The following is a 21,603-nucleotide window of genomic DNA, read 5'->3' on the forward strand; positions in this document are numbered from 1 at the left end:
TGTAACCAAATATAAGCCACTCAGGCAGACGAACAACTCTACAAACGCAATTCTGCCTTTCATTAAGTCAGATAACATTTGGACATGCCTGGCCTATGCAGTCGCTGTGTCAGTCGTCCCCGTGACCGTGATAGTCATCACGTCAGTAGAGCCTTTAAAGAAATTACCAGTCGAGATGGCAATACTCAATACACTTGTATTTTTTTTCATAACCATTAAGTGAATTACCGTAGTCGATGACTTTTTTTAAACGAGTGGCGGCATTACGTCTGACTTAAAATGTTTATTTTGCACAACTTAAATTCACGTGGCCAGTACAATTCCAGAGAAAGCGTCACTTTATACGGATTTTTATATGAAACTAAGAACATGGCAGAGATGTATGATATTGATGACTGGTCTGGGCCTATGATCTAATGAAATGCAAAAGTTGGCAGTCAATGGAAATGCAAAAAGTGAGATGTTGGCCATGTATTGCAGTATTCCATGTGAGTATATGCCTAAAATGTTACTTTCATTTGGAAAGTAAGTTTATTGCTTGCCCTGGAACACCGTTTCAATGTACCACTTGCCAATGGAGAAAAAAAACATTGCAATATACAATTGAAAACGTTTATTTCCAATCTTGTCAATAGTGAAAATGGTATTAAATTACTGTATCTGGAAATTCTTAAAAAGCTTCGACGAGAGATACAATGTGGAAAAGTTTACAGCAAGCAAATATAAGCAAGTATAAGCAAATAATAATTTGACATGACAACACAAAGTTCACACCTCCCAAAAATACTGTACTCGAGTTGGATTTGGATGCATGGATGGAAGTTAACTTTCCTGTAGATTTGTCAAAATGACTGTTTAATAGGAACTAATTTTCTTCAGAAAAAATGTAAGCAAGCTGGCATCTCTCGGTGTGGAAAATAAAGACTTTCTAAAATGGCATTCAAGCGAAGGCCACGAGGAACGATAGCATAAACAGGGATGGCTACAAAATCACAGTACTGTACTTACATTTTGACAAAACAGCCCCTGGTTTAATGAGGTAGAATCAATGTTGGAATCTTTACATTTTGAAAGCAACTCTTTAAGGCACCTTAGATTTATGATACTCAAAATTTGTCATTCTAAAGGAATCATTCATTCTTAAACGTTATAAAAAAAACTTTACATTCAATCCCAAAAGTTTCCCCAAACATCTCGTGTATTCATTTGCATATTCTCTAGGCCAAACAAATAGTTTGTGTGCAGATAGCATTAGCGACATTTTACTAATCATAAGCCTCTAAAAGCCACCTGGGCCAGGCGCCTTGGTCAACTTGACGCCATTTTTGTCTGTGCACAGGATAGCCCAGGGGTAGGCAACCAAAACAACAAAAGCCATTTTCTTTGGCATTCTGTAAAAAACAAATACAACTTCTATATTTTCCACGAGCAGTAAATGCATGCGAATAACGACACGAATCAGTCATTAGAGCCGCGGGTGGTTCCAGAGCTGCAGATTGCCAACCCCTGGGAGTGGGATAACCAGGTGACCCTACAGAGAACACATGCATCCGGATCTGGGTAGAGAATGGTGGTCACTGCTCCTGGCAGCATTTACCGGCAGTCACAGTCGCCGATGGTAAACTGGTTTTTCCACTGGGTGATCTTTTTCTATCGTTGGTTGATTTTTTTTTAGCGGTAAATTCTTACAACTGGGAAAACCTGTTTAGCACACTTCTGGTGGTTGCTGGCAAAGTACTGCTAAAATGTAGATCAGGAATACAGTAATGCGTTTTGGTAGCATGTTTAACTAAGCTCTGATTTCATCACATTTATTGCAACTATGTAAAAATAACATTGAAAACATTTTCATCATTCTGTCAAACAATAATCTCCATTACATTTGAGTTGCCTTATATTGTCAATGGTTCTGTACATAACCTTTGGAAATTGTTTTATAAACGGTATAAAAAAGCAAAATATAGAAATGTTAGGTGTAGTATAACTGTTTACCATAAAAATATATACTTTTTAAAGTAAACATCTGAAAGAATATTTTATTCTAAAAATGTAAGCAAGCGGTAAACAGTTCTGGAAAGTTAAGCGCAATAATGGATTAGTTTACTTCAAAATGTGTTTTAAGGCTGAATAAAATGCCATTAAAACAAGGCCCCGATTCAACAAGTCAAATGCACACAGAAATGTGAATGTGCACAAATCATGTAGAGTTTGGAAAAGAACGATAAGCCTTTCATAAGAATAGCTTGTCCGACAGTAAGAATGACGCATCACAGCAGAATGCGAGTCTTCATGTGTGTGATAGTCTATGTGTGTGTGCAAGTCGATGTGTAAGTCCATATGTGTGTGTGCAAGTCGATGTGTGTGTGTCGATATGCGTAACTCCATGTGTGTGTAACTCCATGTGTGAATCTAAAGTCCATTTCTGTGCGAGTCGATGTGTGTGCGAGTCGATGTGTGTGCGAGTCGATGTGTGTGCATGGCTCCATGTGTGTAAGTCCATGTGTGTGTGTCTTAGTCGATGTGTGTGTGTCTTAGTCGATGTGTGTGTGCAAGTCCATAGTGTGCTTTGGTCGATGTGAGAGTTTACGTATGTGTGAGTCGCTGTATGTGTGCACGTCGATTTGTGTATCTAAAGTCGATGTCTGTGTGTGCAAGGCCATGTATAAGTCGATGTCTTTGTGTGTGGGTCAATGTCTGTGTGTGTAGGTCAATGTCTGTGTGTAGGTCAATGTCTGTGTGTAGGTCGATGTGTGTGTCTGTCTCTTTCGTCCGGGCAACGCCGGGTACTTACCGCTAGTAGGTTATAATTATCCATGACGTTAATGACCTCCCGAATACAAAAACTCCCAAAAAATTATGGATTGCAAAAAGTGACTTACAAGGCACTCCTATTTCTAATAGACGTTTTGGTGTTCTTGTTACCATATTGCTTACCTTTGCAATATGCTACAAACTTTAACTAGAAAAATATCGAAACATAAAGCATATATTGTCACCCTATATTCCATATAAACATGTACTTACGGTTTGACGCTTCTTAAGTTTTGCCGGTGGGATTGATGCGTCACAGTATTCCCCTGAAATACTGTAGCTGAGTGGCAAGACTGACGTCAAATTTGAAAGAACATAACCACCTTGTCTGAAATATGACTCGAAATGTTATAACATATCTGCCTGCTAGCTGAATGAGTGTTAAATCGACTCTAAAACGATTTGATTGTTGCCACATATTCACATGAAACCAATTGTATGTACAAATTCGCAAATACAAAGTACATGTTGTGTAAGCATCACTAATCACAGTCAGAAACTGTGCGACCACTTATGCGCAGGTTAACGAAGCATTTTCTGGTGCAAAAAAAACCACTGACAAGTCAGGGTCCAGGTAACGGCAACCACCGATACAAAGACATACAACCACAGGAAAACTAAATACAAAGCCACAAAATGCTTTTACATGCTTCTAACGCATACCACAAAGATAACAGATCACAACAATTTTACGAACACGAAAACGGTCTGCCACATTTGAAAATGGGGGTATTGCCGAAGTTTCTGTAATTGTACGTGGCTTAATGCTTTTCGATTGGTTGCTTTTTAAATTGTCATTAGAATTTACATTTAAAGAAGAATTCAAATAATGGGCTCATGGTAGTAAATTAACCACTGGGAATTTAATGCAATATGCAAACCATTGTCTACATATTAATGTATGCTATTCAGCATCAGGCAAAGAAACACAGACCTCGATTCAGAGTACGGTCCCAAATATTAACAAAAACTACACTTAAGGCAGCAGTCTTAAGAATTCCCTTTGTTCAAAAATGGCTCTACGGCCTTGAGATATGCCATGACCAACCAATATGGCTGAATAAGGTCATCAAGCTGAACTTTCTTTTCACTTTAACACATTTTGCATCCATCAAAAAGCCCAACATGGTATGTAGGTGTTTAAGAAGCTATTACACAATATCAGTTGTATATGAAGGTTCGTGCAACACATTTTTAAATAGTTTTTGGTATTACGCCATGTACAAACTGGGAAAAGAGTGAATTCAAATGACAAGCATTACAAAAATATGCAAGTTAATGCATTCCATGTGTATATAACTATTACGTTTTTATGCTTTAACATTAATACTGCATTTTCCACTGTGCTCCCATTACCAATGCTACTAATGTTCCAAAAGGAAAAAAAGGCATTGCATTACCCAATATTTGGAAGTGCCCATGCACAAACAAAACAATGATCTGACTGACGTTGTGCAGTTAATGTGAGGGGGGGGGGGGTCTACTTATTGTCTTCTAATACTTGCATATGCACGCAACTCGTTAACTTTATTCCGCTCACTTAGAAGTGTTTCACAGCAAAGTGGAGATTGTCCAATCAAACAATTAGTGGGGTAGTGCAGGATCGAAAATGAACACGGAGAACTCTGGATGCCATCTTGATGCTTTTAGAGGTTCGATTAGGTACTGCACAGAAACACTCATGAGTTCACTGCTTTCAAAGTCGCATATTTAGTGCCAGTAACTGCTATGAATTCAGTGATACCATAGACATTGCAGCGATACACTCCGCTCGTCCTGACGCAGTTATCTGGCTTGACCACCTAAATGTGAAATTGAAGTTATTGCCCGGCATCTACGTCAGCTGTACGTACGTACGAAAGAAAGAAGTGATGCCATTTTATGCCACAAAATATAAAAAAAAAATGTGCGGTCAAACCAACTTTTTGGTTTTAACAGTTCGCTTCCTTTGGTACGCATAAACATTTTGTAAAAAAAAGGTGCAATGTAAATACTGTATTTGTGTTTGATCATTGACAAACCTTAGTTTTGAATGGGATTGAGGAAAGAGTATTGTTTTGTGGGAAAGATAATACGCATGTTCAACGCTTTACAAGTAACACTGCGAAACCGAATCAACTACTGGCACTAAATTGAAAGCAAGTTAAGGGCACATCCGTGTTGAAAAAAATAAAGGCATCCTCTGTACATAAGGGGGTCTTGGTCACAGTTTACGAACTCTTTCTTTTCTTGCCGTTGGCTGATGGTCCTGTGGTGATTTTCACAATGCCGTTTTCGTACGCTGTAAGAGAGCATTTCAAATGTTACAAAAAAAATGGTGTTCAATATGTCTAAGTATTTACACGAATGTCAATCTTCAAGTCAACCAGAATGTGCTCGATGTCAGAGGCGACGTGGAGCTGAGCCTGGATAGTGCTTGAATGGGTGACCATCACTCCTCAAAATACAACAAACTTACATGTGTGTATGTTGAACTTCATTCACACCGTACGTAGCAACCGTGATAATTGTAAGTGCAGGGAAAGGACAACGAACTAAACACAGAAAGCAGTTGTGATGCTGTTGCTTTGGCAGTGGTGCAGAAGCAAGATTAACATAACGACTCGCAATCGTCAATGTGTACGTATGTTGAACTTCGTTCACACCGTACTAATCGGAGGTGCAAATTTGCCTTAAAGGGGCAAAATAGGTGACGTTTCGTTTCATAGCACGAGTATGACTATAAAATAATTTTCTTTTAAGGCAGCATTAGTTACGGATGTTTTTTAGTTTTCAAAATACAATCGATGTTGTGTGCAGTAGAGGGCAGTAGAGGGCAGTGCAACAAAATCATCTCTTGTTCTGCACTCCCACACACCACCTTCGCAAACCCCTATTGACCAGCGTGGTGAAGTATGGTCAAATCTTGACTTAAAACTTTCGTGACTGCAGGAATTAATATTATTTGGGTCTTTCGGTAAAGTCACGTAGATGGTTCAAGGAAAATAACAAAAAACTACGACGTTTCGATCACAACACACGCGATCGTCATCAGGAGGAAAACTGCTGAATGCAGACTGTTATAGAGGGTTTAGTCCTAGGGTCATAAACGAAGTGGGTGGGGCTAGTGATGTTAATGTGAGAAATTAGCATGTTAATGTGAGAAATTAGCATGTTAATGTGAGAAATTAGCATGTTAATGTGAGATTGGAGAGCGGCCTCCATGACGAGGGCGCGAAGGTGGCTATGTTAATGTAAGAGATTAGCATGTTCATGGAAGTGCCTATGTTAATGTGAGAGATGAGCATGTTAATGGGAGATCCTTTACAGATGGCATCAGAGAGCCTGGTAAATTTTAGAGAGAGAAATAAGCCGTTTGAGAAAACAAACTTGGAATATTTCTTGGAAATGTAAGGCAATGCAACACAGAGAGTCGGCTAACACAGTTAAACGCATAGCCTGGTTGAGTACGATCTCCAAAAATTGCTAAATTTGAAGTTAAATGTGAAATTTGACAAACAGAGACACAGAGAGAGAGAAAACAACTTATATCCTCCCCATAGAGGTGGTTCAAAAGTTTGTTTTCTAAAACGGCCTATTTCTCTCTCTATAAAATTTACCAGGCTCTCATAGATGGATTTCCACACATCTCTCTGTGTGTCTCCGTTTGTCAAATTTCACACTTAACTTCTAATTTTAGCAATCTTTGGAGATCGTAATTTACCAGGCTATGCGTTAACTGTGTGTTACCTGACTCTCTGTGTTGCATTTCATTACATTTCCAAAAGATTTGCTAAATTTTGTTTTCTCAAACTATTTCTCTCTCTAAAATTTACCAGGCTCTCATCGGGCCATTCCATCTTCTTTCCCTCGGTCGCTTCGGGGTGGATTCATTGACATGCTAATTTCTCTGCTCCAACAGCTGCCCCTGCAGACCCACCTCTCCCTCTCTCTCTATTTAAGGTCTCAACACAGAGGCATTGGGTCTCTGTGTGTCTGTGTTGTCTCTCTCTGCTTGTGTGTCTCTCTGTGTGTCTCTCTGTGTGTCTCCATGTCTGTGTTTTGTCTCTCTCTCAAATTTAGTTCTACCTGATGACCGTTGCTTGTGTTGCAATCGAAACGTCGTACTTTATTATTTAATTTAATTTCTTTCTACGTTACGTTACCGAAAGAACCAAAGAGTAATTCCTGCAGCCACGAAAGCTTCAAATCAAGTTTATGGATTGTACTGTACATTTATTTACATAAACATGTTCCAGAAATCTTTATGATACTTACATTCTCCACCACGACGCTTACAATTATTTTTCGTGGTGTATTGTATAATATTTGTGTGTAACTTAAAGAGGGTTCTGGCTGATGACATCTGACAGTTCACCAGTGATGAATCGAACAGACCTGGCTCTGCTGGCGAGACATGGTTCAGAGCCTGCATGCGCTGAGGGGACTAGTGGCCACGGGAGGTAATGACAGGGAGGACAGCCGACAATACGAGTGCACTAGTGGCCACGGGAGGTAATGACAGGGGTATCATATTATTTGGTTCTGTCGGTAAAGTCATGTAGATAGGAAAATAATAATAAAAAATGAAGTGAAGAAAAATAATAAAAATAAAATAAAATAATTAAAAACAAAAAAAACGAATGTAACAGTAGCCTGGTTCTTAATCGGAGTGAGTGTACTGGCAGTCTATAATATAAACTGTAGCCTGGTTATTAAGTTTGGTGAGTGTACTAGCAGTCTATAATGTATACTGTGGCAATGGCTATTAAGCTAGGTGAGTGTACTGGCAGTCTATAATGTGGACTGTAGCCTGGTTCTTAACCTTAGCCAGTGTACTGGCAGTCTATAATGTAGACTTATTCTCGGTTCTTTTGGTAATAAAAATAAAAGTGCGAAGGGACTGGTGGCTACGGGAATGTTCGAGAAGGGAGCGTGGTCAGGTGATGGAAGAGGACGGTGGAGTCTGCTGGTAGAGGGAGCATCCAGAGTCAGCGAGAATGATCTAGAAGGGGGGCGTGGCCTCGTGTTGGTGTATAAGGGGGAGATGCGCGGGAGACTTGGGGCTGTTGCAGTGGGGATCTCTACCTGATGTCAAATGAACGTGTCTTCAATAAAGTGTGTCAAATCGTCATTACACTTGTACTGAATCACCCCAGCAGCATTGATTGCATAAATGATAATTTATTTTTTACGTGGAGAAGTAGATATATATGAAAGACACAAATTTTCTGCTCATCTATTTTGTCTTTTGATAGAGGTCAACAGTCGAATTTGGCTACATAGCAATTGGGTGTGAATTACTATCACTAATAGCCACATTTCTAGGAAACTAACCTGAGTCTTTCTTGAGTTTAAGTGTAGCTTGTTTCTTCTTGTTTGAAATTGACATCTTGTATTCTCTCCACTGCCTCAGCTGAAATTTAATAAATGTCCACATCATCCAGGCTTGTGTGAGGCAGATCAGTGCCAACAAACAAATCCTGGAAAACAACAGGTTACACGTTTAATGATTTCGCTCATCCAAATTACCAGGAATCTATATTCACATTTCCAGTAATGTAAGGGTCCCCCTTTAGTGGCAGAAATGATACATTCGATTCGAGTTGCAGGAAGTTTTTTGTTCGTTAGATAATGCAAAAATAATGAATGTAAATCAAGTCACATTAAAGCATCTCTTGCCTTATCAGGAGAGTGTTGAAGTTTCCAGCAGCCACATCCAACGTCTGGTTTTCGGAGCGTGCCAGGCCAAAGCCAATAGTGAGGACGGACAGTGTCAGTGTGATGAGACGCGACAGCCCAAATAGCACTGCCCACACCCGGAACCTGCAAAACCAAAGGTGTCGCTCAAGCAACGATGTTTACCAGAAAAATGCAACGCCAACTATGCCAACGATTTCTAAGCCTGCAGCAACCCGCAAAGAGTTGTGCTCAACACAATTAAACATTGTTTTTACTCAAGATAACAAATGATCTCTGGCACTGTGACAAATGCAAAGGTGCAATCAAGCACATTTGCACCTCTGAATAGCACGATTGGCTATGTATGGAGCGAAAGATGTTCAACATACATACATACAAAAACACCACCACGACTCACCCTTTCTGGTAGTTTTCATCGATGAAGTAAAAAATCCGGGAGATGTGAAAAACAAATTCCACCATATAATGCAAGACCATGAGCAACATCCCAAGCCGTGTGAGACTGAGAAGAGAATCCAGAGTGCAAGACAGCACACATGAACATATCTTGCATGAATTATACTTTTCCTCAGAATAATTTTAAACCAATCGACTCAATAATTTTAACGTGGTGTTTTTTCTCATTATTTCCCCCCAATTTGTATGCAATTCAGCTATCAGCATAATGTCATGAGATCAACAATCAATTCACATCTTACATGCCCAAGATGTGTTCAGATCTGTCTAAGGAAAAGTACTTTCCCATCCGCTATGCAACTGAGAGCAATGTTCATCACGTGACAATCAAACCAATATTTTTTAATTCTTAGAACTGATATTTACAACAAAATAGGTGCAGAAATTTAATGCGATTAATTTTGTCTTATCTCTGGTGACTAGGTTGAGACAATCAACTCAATACTGGGAACCCGGATTAATTAGAGCATGGATTTGTTATCCGATCAATTGTTTGTCCAGAAGCAGAGTTGATGTCGTCCATTCCTCCGTTAAAAGGAATGAAGACTTCAAGGCCATTTTGTCACCAGAAATTGTTAACATTATGAATTGTATTACATTTTATTTCAAAATGGCACAACTTATTTAAAGCTATGTGTTGTTCCAACTTACTTAAGTAGATATGCTGCAGCAATATGCATTATGTAAAGGCTGATGTGTTGAAGTTGTTTTGAAATTTCTTCCTGCAAAACATAAACTGTTATAATACGCAGCATATGGAATGAATATACAATTACGTAATGACATTAGAATGTAATGGAGGATGCCTCCTACATCATGGAGAAATCAACAAAATGAAAAAAAAAATGGCTTCCTTACAAAAAACTTACTTTTTTTATTTTTTGAAAGTAGAGCTCAGGCAATGCATGAACCCAGTAAGCCAGCTGAAAAATGTAGTAAAACTTCACATAGCAACTACAAAGACAAAAACAAATGAAAAAAATACACTCAAAGAATCAATGCTGTACTTTACATGTAATTTTGATGTAAGACAAATGAACAATGCACAATCACACAAACGTTTATACGATAAAATATCAAATGTCTTCCATTCCCATAGTTTGCAGACAAACTCACGACATCGTAGTGTGTGGAAATCCTTCCCAAAGTCTTGACAGCTGTGTAGCATATTCTTCCTGAAAAGCAAATATGCAGAAATATAATGCATTCAAAACAGTTACAGTTGAGTCTCATTTATCTGTGGGTGGATTATCTGGGTTGCAGATGAACCTGGCTTGTGCCCATGTAACCACAAACATGCATGCAAGTCAACCAAGTTACTTTGAATGTTTACAGTGTGTGCAGTATTTTTATTACACACTTCCAGTATGGGCTAAGTGTTGAGCATTTATTTTCTGAAGCTTTCACCATGCATTACTGCGGGGCAACTTCTGGCATTGGCTGGTCACTCTGCCCCCCTCCCCTCGATTCTGATCAGATGAGAGCATCCAGTCAGTCAGTATCCAATCACAGCAGTTCTGAGGTCTAACATGATACAGTAAACCCTTATAAATTGGACACATATGGAGCTCTGGCCTTGCCAAATTGTCCAGTATTCCGAAAAATGTACAATGGCACTCCCCAGTGCCTCGTGCCGAAATATTTTATTTTTCCACATTTGTTTTCCAAACTATACGCATTGACACACCTGCATCAATTCTAACCAAAACTTTAGATTTGTCTCGCAGACGAAGGGATTTACAGTCCAGTCCCTTTCTATTACTTCTTGAGGTAGGTGTAGACGACATTTCTGAGAGGGTTGGCTTGCACAGAGTGCATAAGCAAGGTAAGGTCCAAAGCAACGGGTCTGCACCAAAGCTCGCCACGCACGCCGCCACCAGACTGAATCGTTGTTTTCGTCGCGGCGTACGGCGTCGCTCCACGTGTATGCCGAAATTGGACCATTCCGTACGGCAATTCGCCTCACGGCAAATTAATAATACTGTATATATGCCGAAAGCACAGCCGTGCCAATGTACGAATTATCAAATACTGAAATAACGAGGTTTTACTGTCATCTGGACAATCCAGGCAACATATAAGAGTGGAGAACAGGTGAGACGCATAACTTGAATGCCTGCAAACCCCTGCAGAGCTTGAGAGAAGAAATGCTCAAAGTGTCGCCTAACCTGGAAGACTTCGCGTGCATTACAAGCAACTGCGGAAACCTACGTGGCAAGATGGTTTCCTTCTCGCCCGTCTCACCAACTTGTAAGATTTTACTGACCGAAGGTGTGCCATTCATTATACCGTATTGCTAGCTCAGTTGGAAATAGAGACTCAAAATACTGAATATTGCATTTTACCACAATGATGATGTAAAGCCCCCAGAAGGAAAATATCAAGGAGAAGAAGGAGAGCTGCCCCGACTCGTTGTACTTGCTGTGCTTCATCTTGGACAAGTGCAGGCGACGGTGCAGCTTCTACCAACACATACATACACACATCAGTCGTTATAACAACGGCACTCATCATTCAAAAGTAACGTGTTCTTTTACAATTAAAATTTTCATTTGTTATCATGATCATCAGCTATGACGTATCCACTCGAGGTCTCCCCACGTCATCACCATCTTTCATGGTTTTCTGATGCAACGCTCCATAGAGCTTCAACACACAAACTCGTTCCATCACTCCATCTTCACGGTAAGACGCCCTCTAAAGGATATTCCCTCCTTGTTGGTTTCTGACCACCGACCATCATCCTTTCGAGTGACGTGTCCTGACCAAGCCCGCTTAATATTCTCAGCAGACAAGATGTTTTTTAATTTCTCATTTTCTCTACGCCATGTGTTCCTCTTCGTGCCTCTCAGCATGTACCTCTCTCCAGCCTTCTTTGTGCACTTTTTAAATTTTTGTTCCAGTTTCTTTGTCAGTGTCCATGTTTCTGATCCATGTCATAGCAGGTGACATAAAATAGTTGCAAACTTTATTTAAGCACATTGGCATACTGTTTTTCTTCATTAAGTTCACTTTCCCAAAAGCCTTCCCAACCTACTCTCGGTCACCTCTTAATGTCCTCATTCATATCTCGGACCACCTTCCAACATATTCTTGGGTTTTTTCGGTAAAGTAACGTAGGTAAAAAATTACAATTAATAAAAGTTAAATAAAATAAAAATCACGACGTTTCGGAGGCAACACAAGCCTCCGTCTTCCCACAATGTACGAACTTCGATGTGCTTTTCTGTTGTGTCTTTCTGACACATTTTCAATTGTTTATGTACGTATGTATCTTAAACTTCTTTCACAATATATGTAGCCAACCACACTAATCGGAGGTGCGGGGGGGGAAACCAATTAAACTTGTTGCATGTCACTTTTGTTCTGAATTATCCGTCATAACTGTATATTGGATTTTATTTTGCTCATTTATTGTTTGTTCATACTTATGAATTACAACTTTGTCATTTTCATTCTAGAAAGCATTATGACCGATGAGCATGAATAACAACTAAGTGGCAGCCAAAGAAGGGCGGTCCAACATGAAGACGGAGTGATGGGATCATCAATCAGCGTAAGGGATGGCAACGGTTTGGAGAGGCATCATCCAGCAGTGGGTTCATCATGGCTGGTGATGTTTTTTTTTTCCTTTTAATAAGCAAATTATAATCACGAACAAGAATGTAGGTTTGCGACATGTTTGTGGTAACTTACATCCAGAATATACTCTTGAACTGTACCGTGGATAACAATACCCACAATAATGTAAAAGAAAATTGTGGCAAAGTCTTTCTTTCCATACTGGTAAACACTGCTTGGCTCTCCACTTCCATCTGCAAAAAAAAACAAGAAAATTGAGACATTTTGGAGCCTGTATTGGTAGATTAAACAATCGCAATTGTCAGAAAACTGAATTCTAAGCACATGCCATTATTTTCAAATTCACTGAATGAGGCACGTATACGATTTAGACATTACATAAAGTCAGCTTGGAATCTTACCTTTATTTCGCCTTTAAGTTGTTGACTTTAGTGATTAAAAAAAACCAGTTACGTAGTTAATTAGTACCACACTGATAATAGGTTTTCCCCCTTTTTTCTGCCAACAAAATATGTGTTAAGTTGTTAAAACACCAAACTGAAACCTTTTACAAGGAATCATGTCTGCATTAACAACAATACTTGTGGGTCAAAATTCCAAAAGGCGTCCGCTGGTCTAGCACTGTTTAAAACGAGGCTCAAAAGAAAACTGTCTCTGGTGTGGACCAATCATTTTCAAAGACAATGCATATATTATCAGAGTATGTTTTTTTTTGCATTCTGACCACAAGTATTGTGGTTAATGCAGACATGATTCATTGTAAAAGGTTTCAGTTTGGTGTTTTAACATCTTAACACCTGTTTTGTTGCCAGAAAAAAAGGGGAAAACCTATTATCATATTGTGTTACTGGCAAAGGAGGTCCCATGATGTAGTACCACACTACTAGACATGTACGAAATGCTTGTAAATCGATACACATTCACAAGATTATTGCACGAGGTATTGATTAACTCCGAAAAACACCAGGAACTACCATGGCGCTAACTCGGGTACAATTAAGAAGAACATGTGACCAACCTTCATCTTGGGTTGTGATGTTGTGTTGGATGGACATGAACATGAAAGCAGTGTTAGCAGTTGCCTGAAATTGACAAACAAACAAACATTACAGATTCACTCACTCCAAGCGACCAACATCAGATCTACTGGCCTAAATACTCTTTTAAGTTCTGCAAAATGGAGACACATGCTGTTAGGTCTTGCATTAAGATGACCTTACTTTGCCATTAATCAGGAACGGTGAGATGTCACTACTCAAATTATTGCTATTTAGGCAAGGATTGATATAATTACATTCTTTAAATTCAACAATCCTCATGCGGATTTATTTCGATATAATGATAAGAATCGCCACATTTAATGATGTCTATAAAACAAAGTTGTAAAGTTTCCATGTACGTAAATAATTTCCATATTCCAATCAAATTTTTAAACGTTTAGCCATATCCAGATTGAGGGAATATACATAAATCAGTGACCTGCACTGACAATAAGTAGTCTGAATTTCTTGTTAAATTACCTTAAAACATATTTGAATTGGACACAAACATTTCGGCAGTCTTTCTACAACGCAGCATAATCAATGTTTCCAAGGCCAAAGCAGATTCCATGAAGAGTTACCTTGTCACTTACGTGTGTTCTGTCATTCATTTACTGTGTGGACTGGTGGACACATATCTTTCCACCTTATCTAAATCAGCTCAAGCCTCCGGTACATCACGTGACCTCTGTGTGTCCAGGCCCACTTTGAATTCCTGACCTCTCCCCATCCTAGATTTGAAGTTTTCGTGACTGCAAGGATTCATACTCTTTGGTTTTTTCGGTAAAGTCACGTAGGTAAAAAATAAATAAATGAAAAAAACAACTAAATTAAATCACGACGTTTCGGAGGCAACACAAGCTTCCGTCTTCAGTTGGAAACGTTACAGCCAAATTCACTGTGGTAAGTTTTTACCTACGTGACTTTAGCGAACCAAAGAATATGACTAACTCCCCGTCCTATTTGAATACAGATGCTGCTCCGTGCAGCAGTGTAAAGGCTCTTATGCAAGCCTCTTCCTCCCCCATCCTTGACTGTGCTGACCTTTGTGCTACCCGCTGATTTCCCCCACTCAATTTCCATCTTTTCCCTCTACATTTCCCGTTGTTTCTCTTATCTCTTCCCTTTCCCATTCAATGTTCTTTCTCCATGCATTCTATCATTGACTATACTCCCCTTTCCGTGGTGTGCCGCGGATACATAGTTGCGAGGACAATATATTGGAGTGCAACTCGAAAACGAGAACACGTTGTATTGGCAGTACATTTTATATGTTATGTTATTCAAAAAATGTTGCATACTTTAGCCCCTTAGTATTAGTTAGACTTTGTACCTTTAGTATAGTTAGACTTGTACACCACTTATTTAAGATTTCAGATTCCTATATGTTGAATCTATGCACCTTCCTGCCAAAGTAAATTCCTTGTCTGTGCGAAATTTCATGGCGAATAAAACCCTTTTTGATTCTGATTTGAGTATCCTAAACAAAAAAAAGTATGTGTACTATGTAGTTATCATCCTCAGCAGCCGTGGTCAATCCACTGCTGAATGAAGGCTTCCCCAAGCCCGCCACCTCTTATGAACCTGCGAAGTTTGTATTTAACTAGCTTCTGCATCTCATGAGGCTGTACAAAAAAACCAAGAAACATGCTATTTGGAATCACACTACAGTGCATATGTATGGTTACCCAAGGTGAAAAGTGTCACGGGGTGTGCAAAATGCTCATTGAAGATAAACAAGCTACGTCAGGCTCTGACGCATTTCAAGTTACAAAAAGTCCTGAAAGAGTGGTACACTTATCTAAGTGTAAGGGTCACGTACAACGCAATTGTAAACTTTCGGTTCTGTAATCTATGTCCCGACTCGACAGCTACACAACCACTGAACGAGTCAATGGCAAACACTTGGTCAATTATTATGACATTAGTTAACTTTAATGTGACTGTTTAAAAAAAAAATTCTAAACAAAAGTTACCCAAGTCCTCTGTGCGCGGCTAAATTGCAAGGAAGTTAATATCAATAAAGCAGGCAGTACTCTGCGTTTCCAGCCAACAACCCTAGAGGGAGAGTGGTGGCATTGGGTAAGCAGATAGGCCAGATAATTCCCCATTGCTCCAACTCCGTCTGACAAGAGTTGTCGTTTTGGAAAGGAACGGTGGTGATGCCAATAATGATATGGCAACAAACACGTTGAGGTGCTAGTTAGAGTGCTGCATCGTGGTAGATGGTGGCGGCTTGGGGAAGCTTTCATCCAGCAGTAGATTGGTCGTGACTGCTGTTGAATGATGAAGCATAGAATGTGGGAAGACTTATAACGACGTAATTATTTATGCCAAATGGGGAGGGAGATGGAAGATCTAGACATACACTGGTAGTTCAGTTCAACTGGCACTCCCCTTACTCTCCACTAAACTCTTTCAAGACGTTTGGAGAGCATGGAAGAGCAGGCCAAAAACAGCATTTAAGAAGGGTTCTCTCCAGAGCTCCCTCTAGTGGAGGCCCTTTCGTCAAACAGTGACGTTACCAAGCGATTGCAGGGCCGCACTTTCACCATTTACGCCACCCAATTCATTGGATTTGGCTTCACTTTGTATTAAACAAATATGTTGAACATTACCAATGAGCTTGAAATGCACATATTTGACAACAATTGTAACCTGACACTACAATGTTTATGATTTTAAAAAAATTAAAGCACAAAGAATATCACAATTGTTTAGCAAACCCTGCGTATGCGTCGGTGCTGTTGAAATGATAGCGCCTCCTTCGACTGCACTCTCTGAACAAGGTATAGATTTCAGATTTCACTTATTTCAGGACAATGCTGGTGATGACCGATTACAATAGTGCACCTTGCACACGACCAATCGAAAAGGATCGTAAAAACCAAAATAGTAAACAAGTAGTCACCGGTCTGGGTGAAGAATAATTGCCAGGAATCAACTCACTTCTACCCAAATGAAACCCGGCCCATAGGCGATGCCCTAAATCAGGGGTCGGCAACCTACGGCTCCGGAGCCGCATGCGGCTCTTTACGGGCTGCTTCTTGACGATGAGTACGTATGTACTCAGATGCATTGCGGCTCTTGAAATACTGAATTTTGTACCGAATTGGAAAGAAATGGCTCTTCTTGTTATTTTGGTTGCCGACCCCTGCCCTAAATCATTTAACACACCAAATAACAGACAACCGAGATACAACGAATACCAAGGGAGCAATGCTGTGATGGTGAATCGATTGCGTTCTCGTTAAACACCGTGGAAAGCCACTAGCCTGGTATTAATTTCCAATTCGGAGGTTTTTTAAATCCTTTATATTAAGTTCGCTTGCTTGCTTGCGTGCTTGCGTGCTTCCTTGCTTGCTTACGACCGTGCAAATCTTTCGCTCGTTTTTTTACCCCACTTCCCGTGATCCAATCGAGCTGACCTTTTCCACACAGACTCGTTGTGCGTGACAATTCATTTTCGTGAGAAAAAACATTCCAAAATTTTACACTGTTTAGGGAATTTTTTTTAAATATTTAATTTAAAATTGCTTAATGCTGGCAGACAATCATCTGACCCATAGGTGGCAGCCATCTCAAGCCAGATGACGAGAGGACTCTAGCCGCCACGCATATAAAGGATTTATAGTGAAAAACTTTGTTTTTTACGGGTTAATTTGTCCTCTCCCTCCGCTTCGCTTTTCCAGTGACGTGGCAGCGTGGGCCAGGGCGGGTTAACGGAGACACCGTGCGGGCCGTGGTCTCCAAACCCTGCACACCCCCCTCCTCTCCTTACCCTGCCATCGTTACATTAACATCGTTACCTTGAACCCGTTACCATGCTCTTCCTTACCATGCCCTCGTTACCATGCCGCCGTTACTCTAGCTTCGTTACACAAGCATCGTCGTTACTTTAGCCTCGTTACCCTATTATAACATCTCTTCCCGGGGTCTTGTCTCTGCAGATTGGACCCGATTCTACCCAAGTGCCCTGCCCTGAACTGGGATCCCAGGCCAGACCCAATCAACCCAAGGCAGACCACGACCTCGCCGCAGCAACATCCAGACCCGGTCCCCACATTCAATCCAAACCGGGACGCAATCCGAATCCAACACAACTTACATCATTACACAATCAACTCAAAGTCGACTTCGACCTAACACGACTCCCGAGCCAGACGTGATGACACATCCTCCGTGAATGTCTGTGCACCCAACCCCCAGACAGTTGTGCTTAGACGTGATTTGAAACTTATAAAAAAGAAAAGTTACGGTCGTTCCCGAAACAAAGTGAAAGTCGCGTACAACAAACTCTGTAGATGAAGTCCAACGACCCAGTTCATTTGACCAGGATCCCAACTCACATTTAGTGGAGTGAATTTCAGCCAAAGTTCGACTCCGGGTTAAAGCGAAGTTGGGGGTCGTTGTTAAGTCCCCGGGGGCCCCAGGCCCTCAGGGCCCTCAGGGGCCCTCCTCTGCTGGCCCCACAGCCCCCTTCGAACCCCTCGTACCTCGAACATGACCCCGAAGAGGAAGGCGATGACCACGAAGATCATGATGTCCGCGTGGTTCTGTATCACGAAGTCCTGGCTGAAGAGCGGTGGGCTCTTGCTCTTCTTCCTGAGGCCCATGGCTGTCGAGTCGTCTGGCTGCCTGGTGAGAGCGACGATAACTTTACAGAGGAGACGGAGCTGCTGATGATGGTGATGATGATGATGTAGAGGAGGGTGAAGCTGCTGATGATGGTGATGATGATGTAGAGGAGGGTGAAGTTGCTGCTGATGATGAGATAGGTACTTCTGGTGGTGACAATGGGCTACTTCAGATAATGATCATCAGCTACTTCAGATGACGAGTTGTTGCTGCTACTGCTGATGATGATGATGCTGGTGATGATGATGATGTAGAGGAGGGTGAAGCTGCTGCTGATGATGAGATAGGTACTTCTGATAGTGATAATGAGCTACTTCAGATGATGAACATCAGCTACTCCAGATGTCGAGTTGTTGCTGCTACTGCTGATGATGATGCTGGTGATGATGATGATGTAGAGGAGGGTGAAGCTGCTGCTGATGATGAGATAGGTACTTCTGATAGTGATAATGAGCTACTTCAGATGATGATCATCAGCTACTTCAGATGACGAGTTGTCGCTGCTACTGCTGATGAAGCTGACGATGAAGTTAAGCTGATGATGACATTGAGCTGCTGACGATGAGGTTGATGATGATGTTAATCAAGTGGAACTACTCCTGGCGATGATTATAAAGTTGATGCACGAGTTGAGCAGTTAGTACAACTCGAGGAGGTTGGAAATGCTGCAGCTGCTAATGAGCTGCTGATGATGAGGTGGTGATGACGACGAGGTGCTGCTGCTGCTGAGCGGATTGTGATAATGAGGTGGAGCTGCTGATGAGCTTGATGAAGAGGTGTAGCTGATGATGTGGTGGTGTAGCTGCTGCTGATGAGATGGAGCTGCTGCTGATGAGATGGAGCTGCTGCTGAGCTGCTGATGATGTGGAGCTGATGATGAGGTGGAGCTGCTGCTGAACTGCTGCTGATGATGATGATGAGGTGGAGCTGCTGCTGCTGCTGCCTCCTCCTCCCTCCTCGCCGCGTCAACGCAACCTCCCCCAACACCGGGCCCCGAAATGAGCATTGGATGTAGCGGCGGCAGCGGCTAGATGTTGCAACGTGGCAAAGTCGTGATCAACAATTCCACGTTCTTGTGCTGGGGACCAGTACGTTATACAATGCAGTATATGCATTAGAACCCCACCCCACACCTACCCACCTCACCACCACCACCACCACCACCGATCCGCGATGAACTTAGCGGACTAAGATCGTGGATATTGTCCACCGCGGGTTTTATTCACTCCGCTTGTGTGGAAACTAAAATGTAGAATAGGAAGAGACGCGGATTATAGGAAGATAAGTGGAACTTTCAGCGTCCACTACGTTATTACGCCCGCAGTATTAATCAGGGCGGCCGCCCGGGTTATAATCTCATCTTATCTTAACGCAATTTATATGGCGTCCTAACCAAGGCGCTGTACAAAGCATTGACAATGGTAATGTCTTTTTGGGTTAGATCGCGTAAAATATATAAATGTGTCGTTAAACCCGCCACCACCCAACACGGCCAACTAGTAAGGGTTGTCACGTAAACAACGTGGCCAATTCGTCACTAGTACAGCACTAGTGTGTAGTGTATAGTAATGTAGTGTATAGTATAGAGTACTAGTACAGCACTAGTGTGTAGTGTAGAGTAATGTAGTGTATAGTGTAGTGTACTAGTACGCACTAGTGTGTAGTGTAGAGTAATGTAGTGTATAGTAGTGTTTAGTAGTGTAGTGTATGGTAGTGTATAGTGTAGTGTATAGTAGTGTATGGTAGTGTAGTGTATAGTAGTGTAGTGGTATAGTAGTGTATATTCGTTTATAGTGTAGTGTATAGTAGTGTATAGTGTAGTGTATAGTAGTGTATAGTGTAGTGTATAGTAGTGTATAGTGTAGTGTATAGCAATGTAGTGTATAGTGTAGTGTACTAGTACAGCACACCGGTTGTGTGTTGGAGAGCCAAGCCACCACATTTACAATCAGAGTACGACGTTTCGCCAGTAATTACAACCAGCTTCATCAGGCGACAGCCAGATTTGTGGATGACATTGGTCACGAAAGCCAACGTGTCAAACTGACTAAACCTTCATGGAATGACTCGCTCCGACCGTAGGAGTGTCAAAAATCCCCCTCTAGCACCATGGTTAGTGCGGCTAATATGTTAGCAGTGGCACAACACTAAAAACACCGCTGATGCCAGGTCAACATTGTTCCCGATTAACGCGGCAGACGGATAGAGTTCGCGGGCGTGCATGAAATTAAGTCGGTGGTCGTGTTCTCTCTCTCTCTCAGGTCACCCACCACTGTGTTTAACTATTCACGAGTTATCGATTTGCATGACAATTGCAACAAGACCTGTTCTTCAGGAAACAAAGCATTCAAATGTGATTCTCATCAAGCCCCAACGCTGTTAATAAATGCAGTCTCCAACTGTTAAACAGCCTGCAAATTTGCGCTCTGAAGGCGGCTCATTGCCCGAAACGTCGCCTTGTAGTACATAATCTTTCCCTTTGAAGTCCCCACCACACAGCCAGTATCTTGAGGACTGCCCCAGTGGAGTGGCAAGTGAGCGGCTTGGCCGCGCATCGACTCGCTGCCCTGCAGCGCGTTCATGTGCCGGGGCCGCCTCGCGGGCCGTGTTCACGCGGCACGTTGCGCATGCGCATTGAGCCAGTGGAAGGGCGCGAGGGGCGGGGTTCAACGAAAGCCCCCAAACACACACAATAGGCCACGCCCACAGGGACAGTTGACCAATCAGCGTGGTCTGAGGGGGCACCCCCACCCCCACCGTCCTCACAGCCCCCCACCCCTCCGCCCCCCTCCTCTTTTGGGGTTGGAATTCTTAGCATTGTTGATGCACGCCTCAAGGTACACAGGAGCCAAGCTTGCAAGTTTATTTTTTATATATTATTTTAGCCAGGTGAGAAACTTGAGAGACCACGATGAGTCTCGTCTGTAAGATGAGCCCTGTGGGTCACCAACATTCCAAAATTACAAAATAAAAACGCTAAAAAAAATCACGGTACAGCGATGAAGCGAATTTAAATATTTATAAAAACAACTGCGTCATCACGTGAGAAGTGGAGAAATATTGTATAAGGATAAATCGATATAAAAAATACATTCCCTTGAGCGTAAGTCAACTCGGGCGGGTTATATTTAAACTGATCAATCTTCTTGGTTCTTTCGGTAAAGTCACGTAGAAGGGAAATAATAAAATTATAAAAAATTTAACATAAAATAAAATTCTCAGTGAGAATAATTCTCACTAAGAATTGTATTTGATTGAGTTTTATTTTTATAATTTTATTATTTCCCTTCTACGTGACTTTATCGAAATAACCAAGAAGATGAATCCCTGCAGTCACGAAAGCTTTACATCGAAATTTAGACTGATCAAGCCGACTTTACGCAAACACAGACAT

At 41.4% G+C, this 21,603-nt stretch overlaps 1 protein-coding gene across 1 annotated transcript; it reads right to left on the reverse strand.

Annotated features, from left to right (window-relative positions):
- Positions 1 to 598: 598 nt before the first annotated feature.
- Positions 599 to 19,192, reverse strand: LOC133353092 (translocating chain-associated membrane protein 1-like). Its single transcript, XM_061569218.1, has 11 exons — positions 18,068 to 19,192; positions 13,550 to 13,613; positions 12,646 to 12,764; positions 11,295 to 11,411; positions 10,066 to 10,124; positions 9,819 to 9,903; positions 9,601 to 9,671; positions 8,891 to 8,995; positions 8,473 to 8,616; positions 8,128 to 8,273; positions 599 to 5,092 (listed from the first exon to the last, which is right to left on the reverse strand). Exons 1-11 carry the CDS (start codon positions 18,185 to 18,187, stop codon positions 5,022 to 5,024), a joined length of 1,101 nt encoding a protein of 366 aa, XP_061425202.1. The 5' UTR covers positions 18,188 to 19,192; the 3' UTR covers positions 599 to 5,021.
- Between the last annotated feature and the right edge of the window lie 2,411 nt (positions 19,193 to 21,603).

This window comes from Lethenteron reissneri, chromosome 42 (genome assembly GCF_015708825.2).
Source record: "Lethenteron reissneri isolate LAM-NWPU_2019-01 chromosome 42, ASM1570882v1, whole genome shotgun sequence".
Taxonomy (NCBI): Eukaryota; Metazoa; Chordata; class Hyperoartia; order Petromyzontiformes; family Petromyzontidae; genus Lethenteron; species Lethenteron reissneri.

Excerpts from the sequence above, each read along its gene's own strand:
- LOC133353092 (XM_061569218.1), bottom strand. The coding sequence starts at position 18,187 with ATGGGCCTCAGGAAGAAGAGCAAGAGCCCACCGCTCTTCAGCCAGGAC. Across the intron at positions 9,904-10,065 it reads TTTCCACACACTACGATGTC|TTGCTATGTGAAGTTTTACT; the intron begins GTGAGTTTGTCT and ends TTGTCTTTGTAG. Across the intron at positions 5,093-8,127 it reads TAAACTCAAGAAAGACTCAG|CGTACGAAAACGGCATTGTG; the intron begins GTTAGTTTCCTA and ends GCTCTCTTACAG.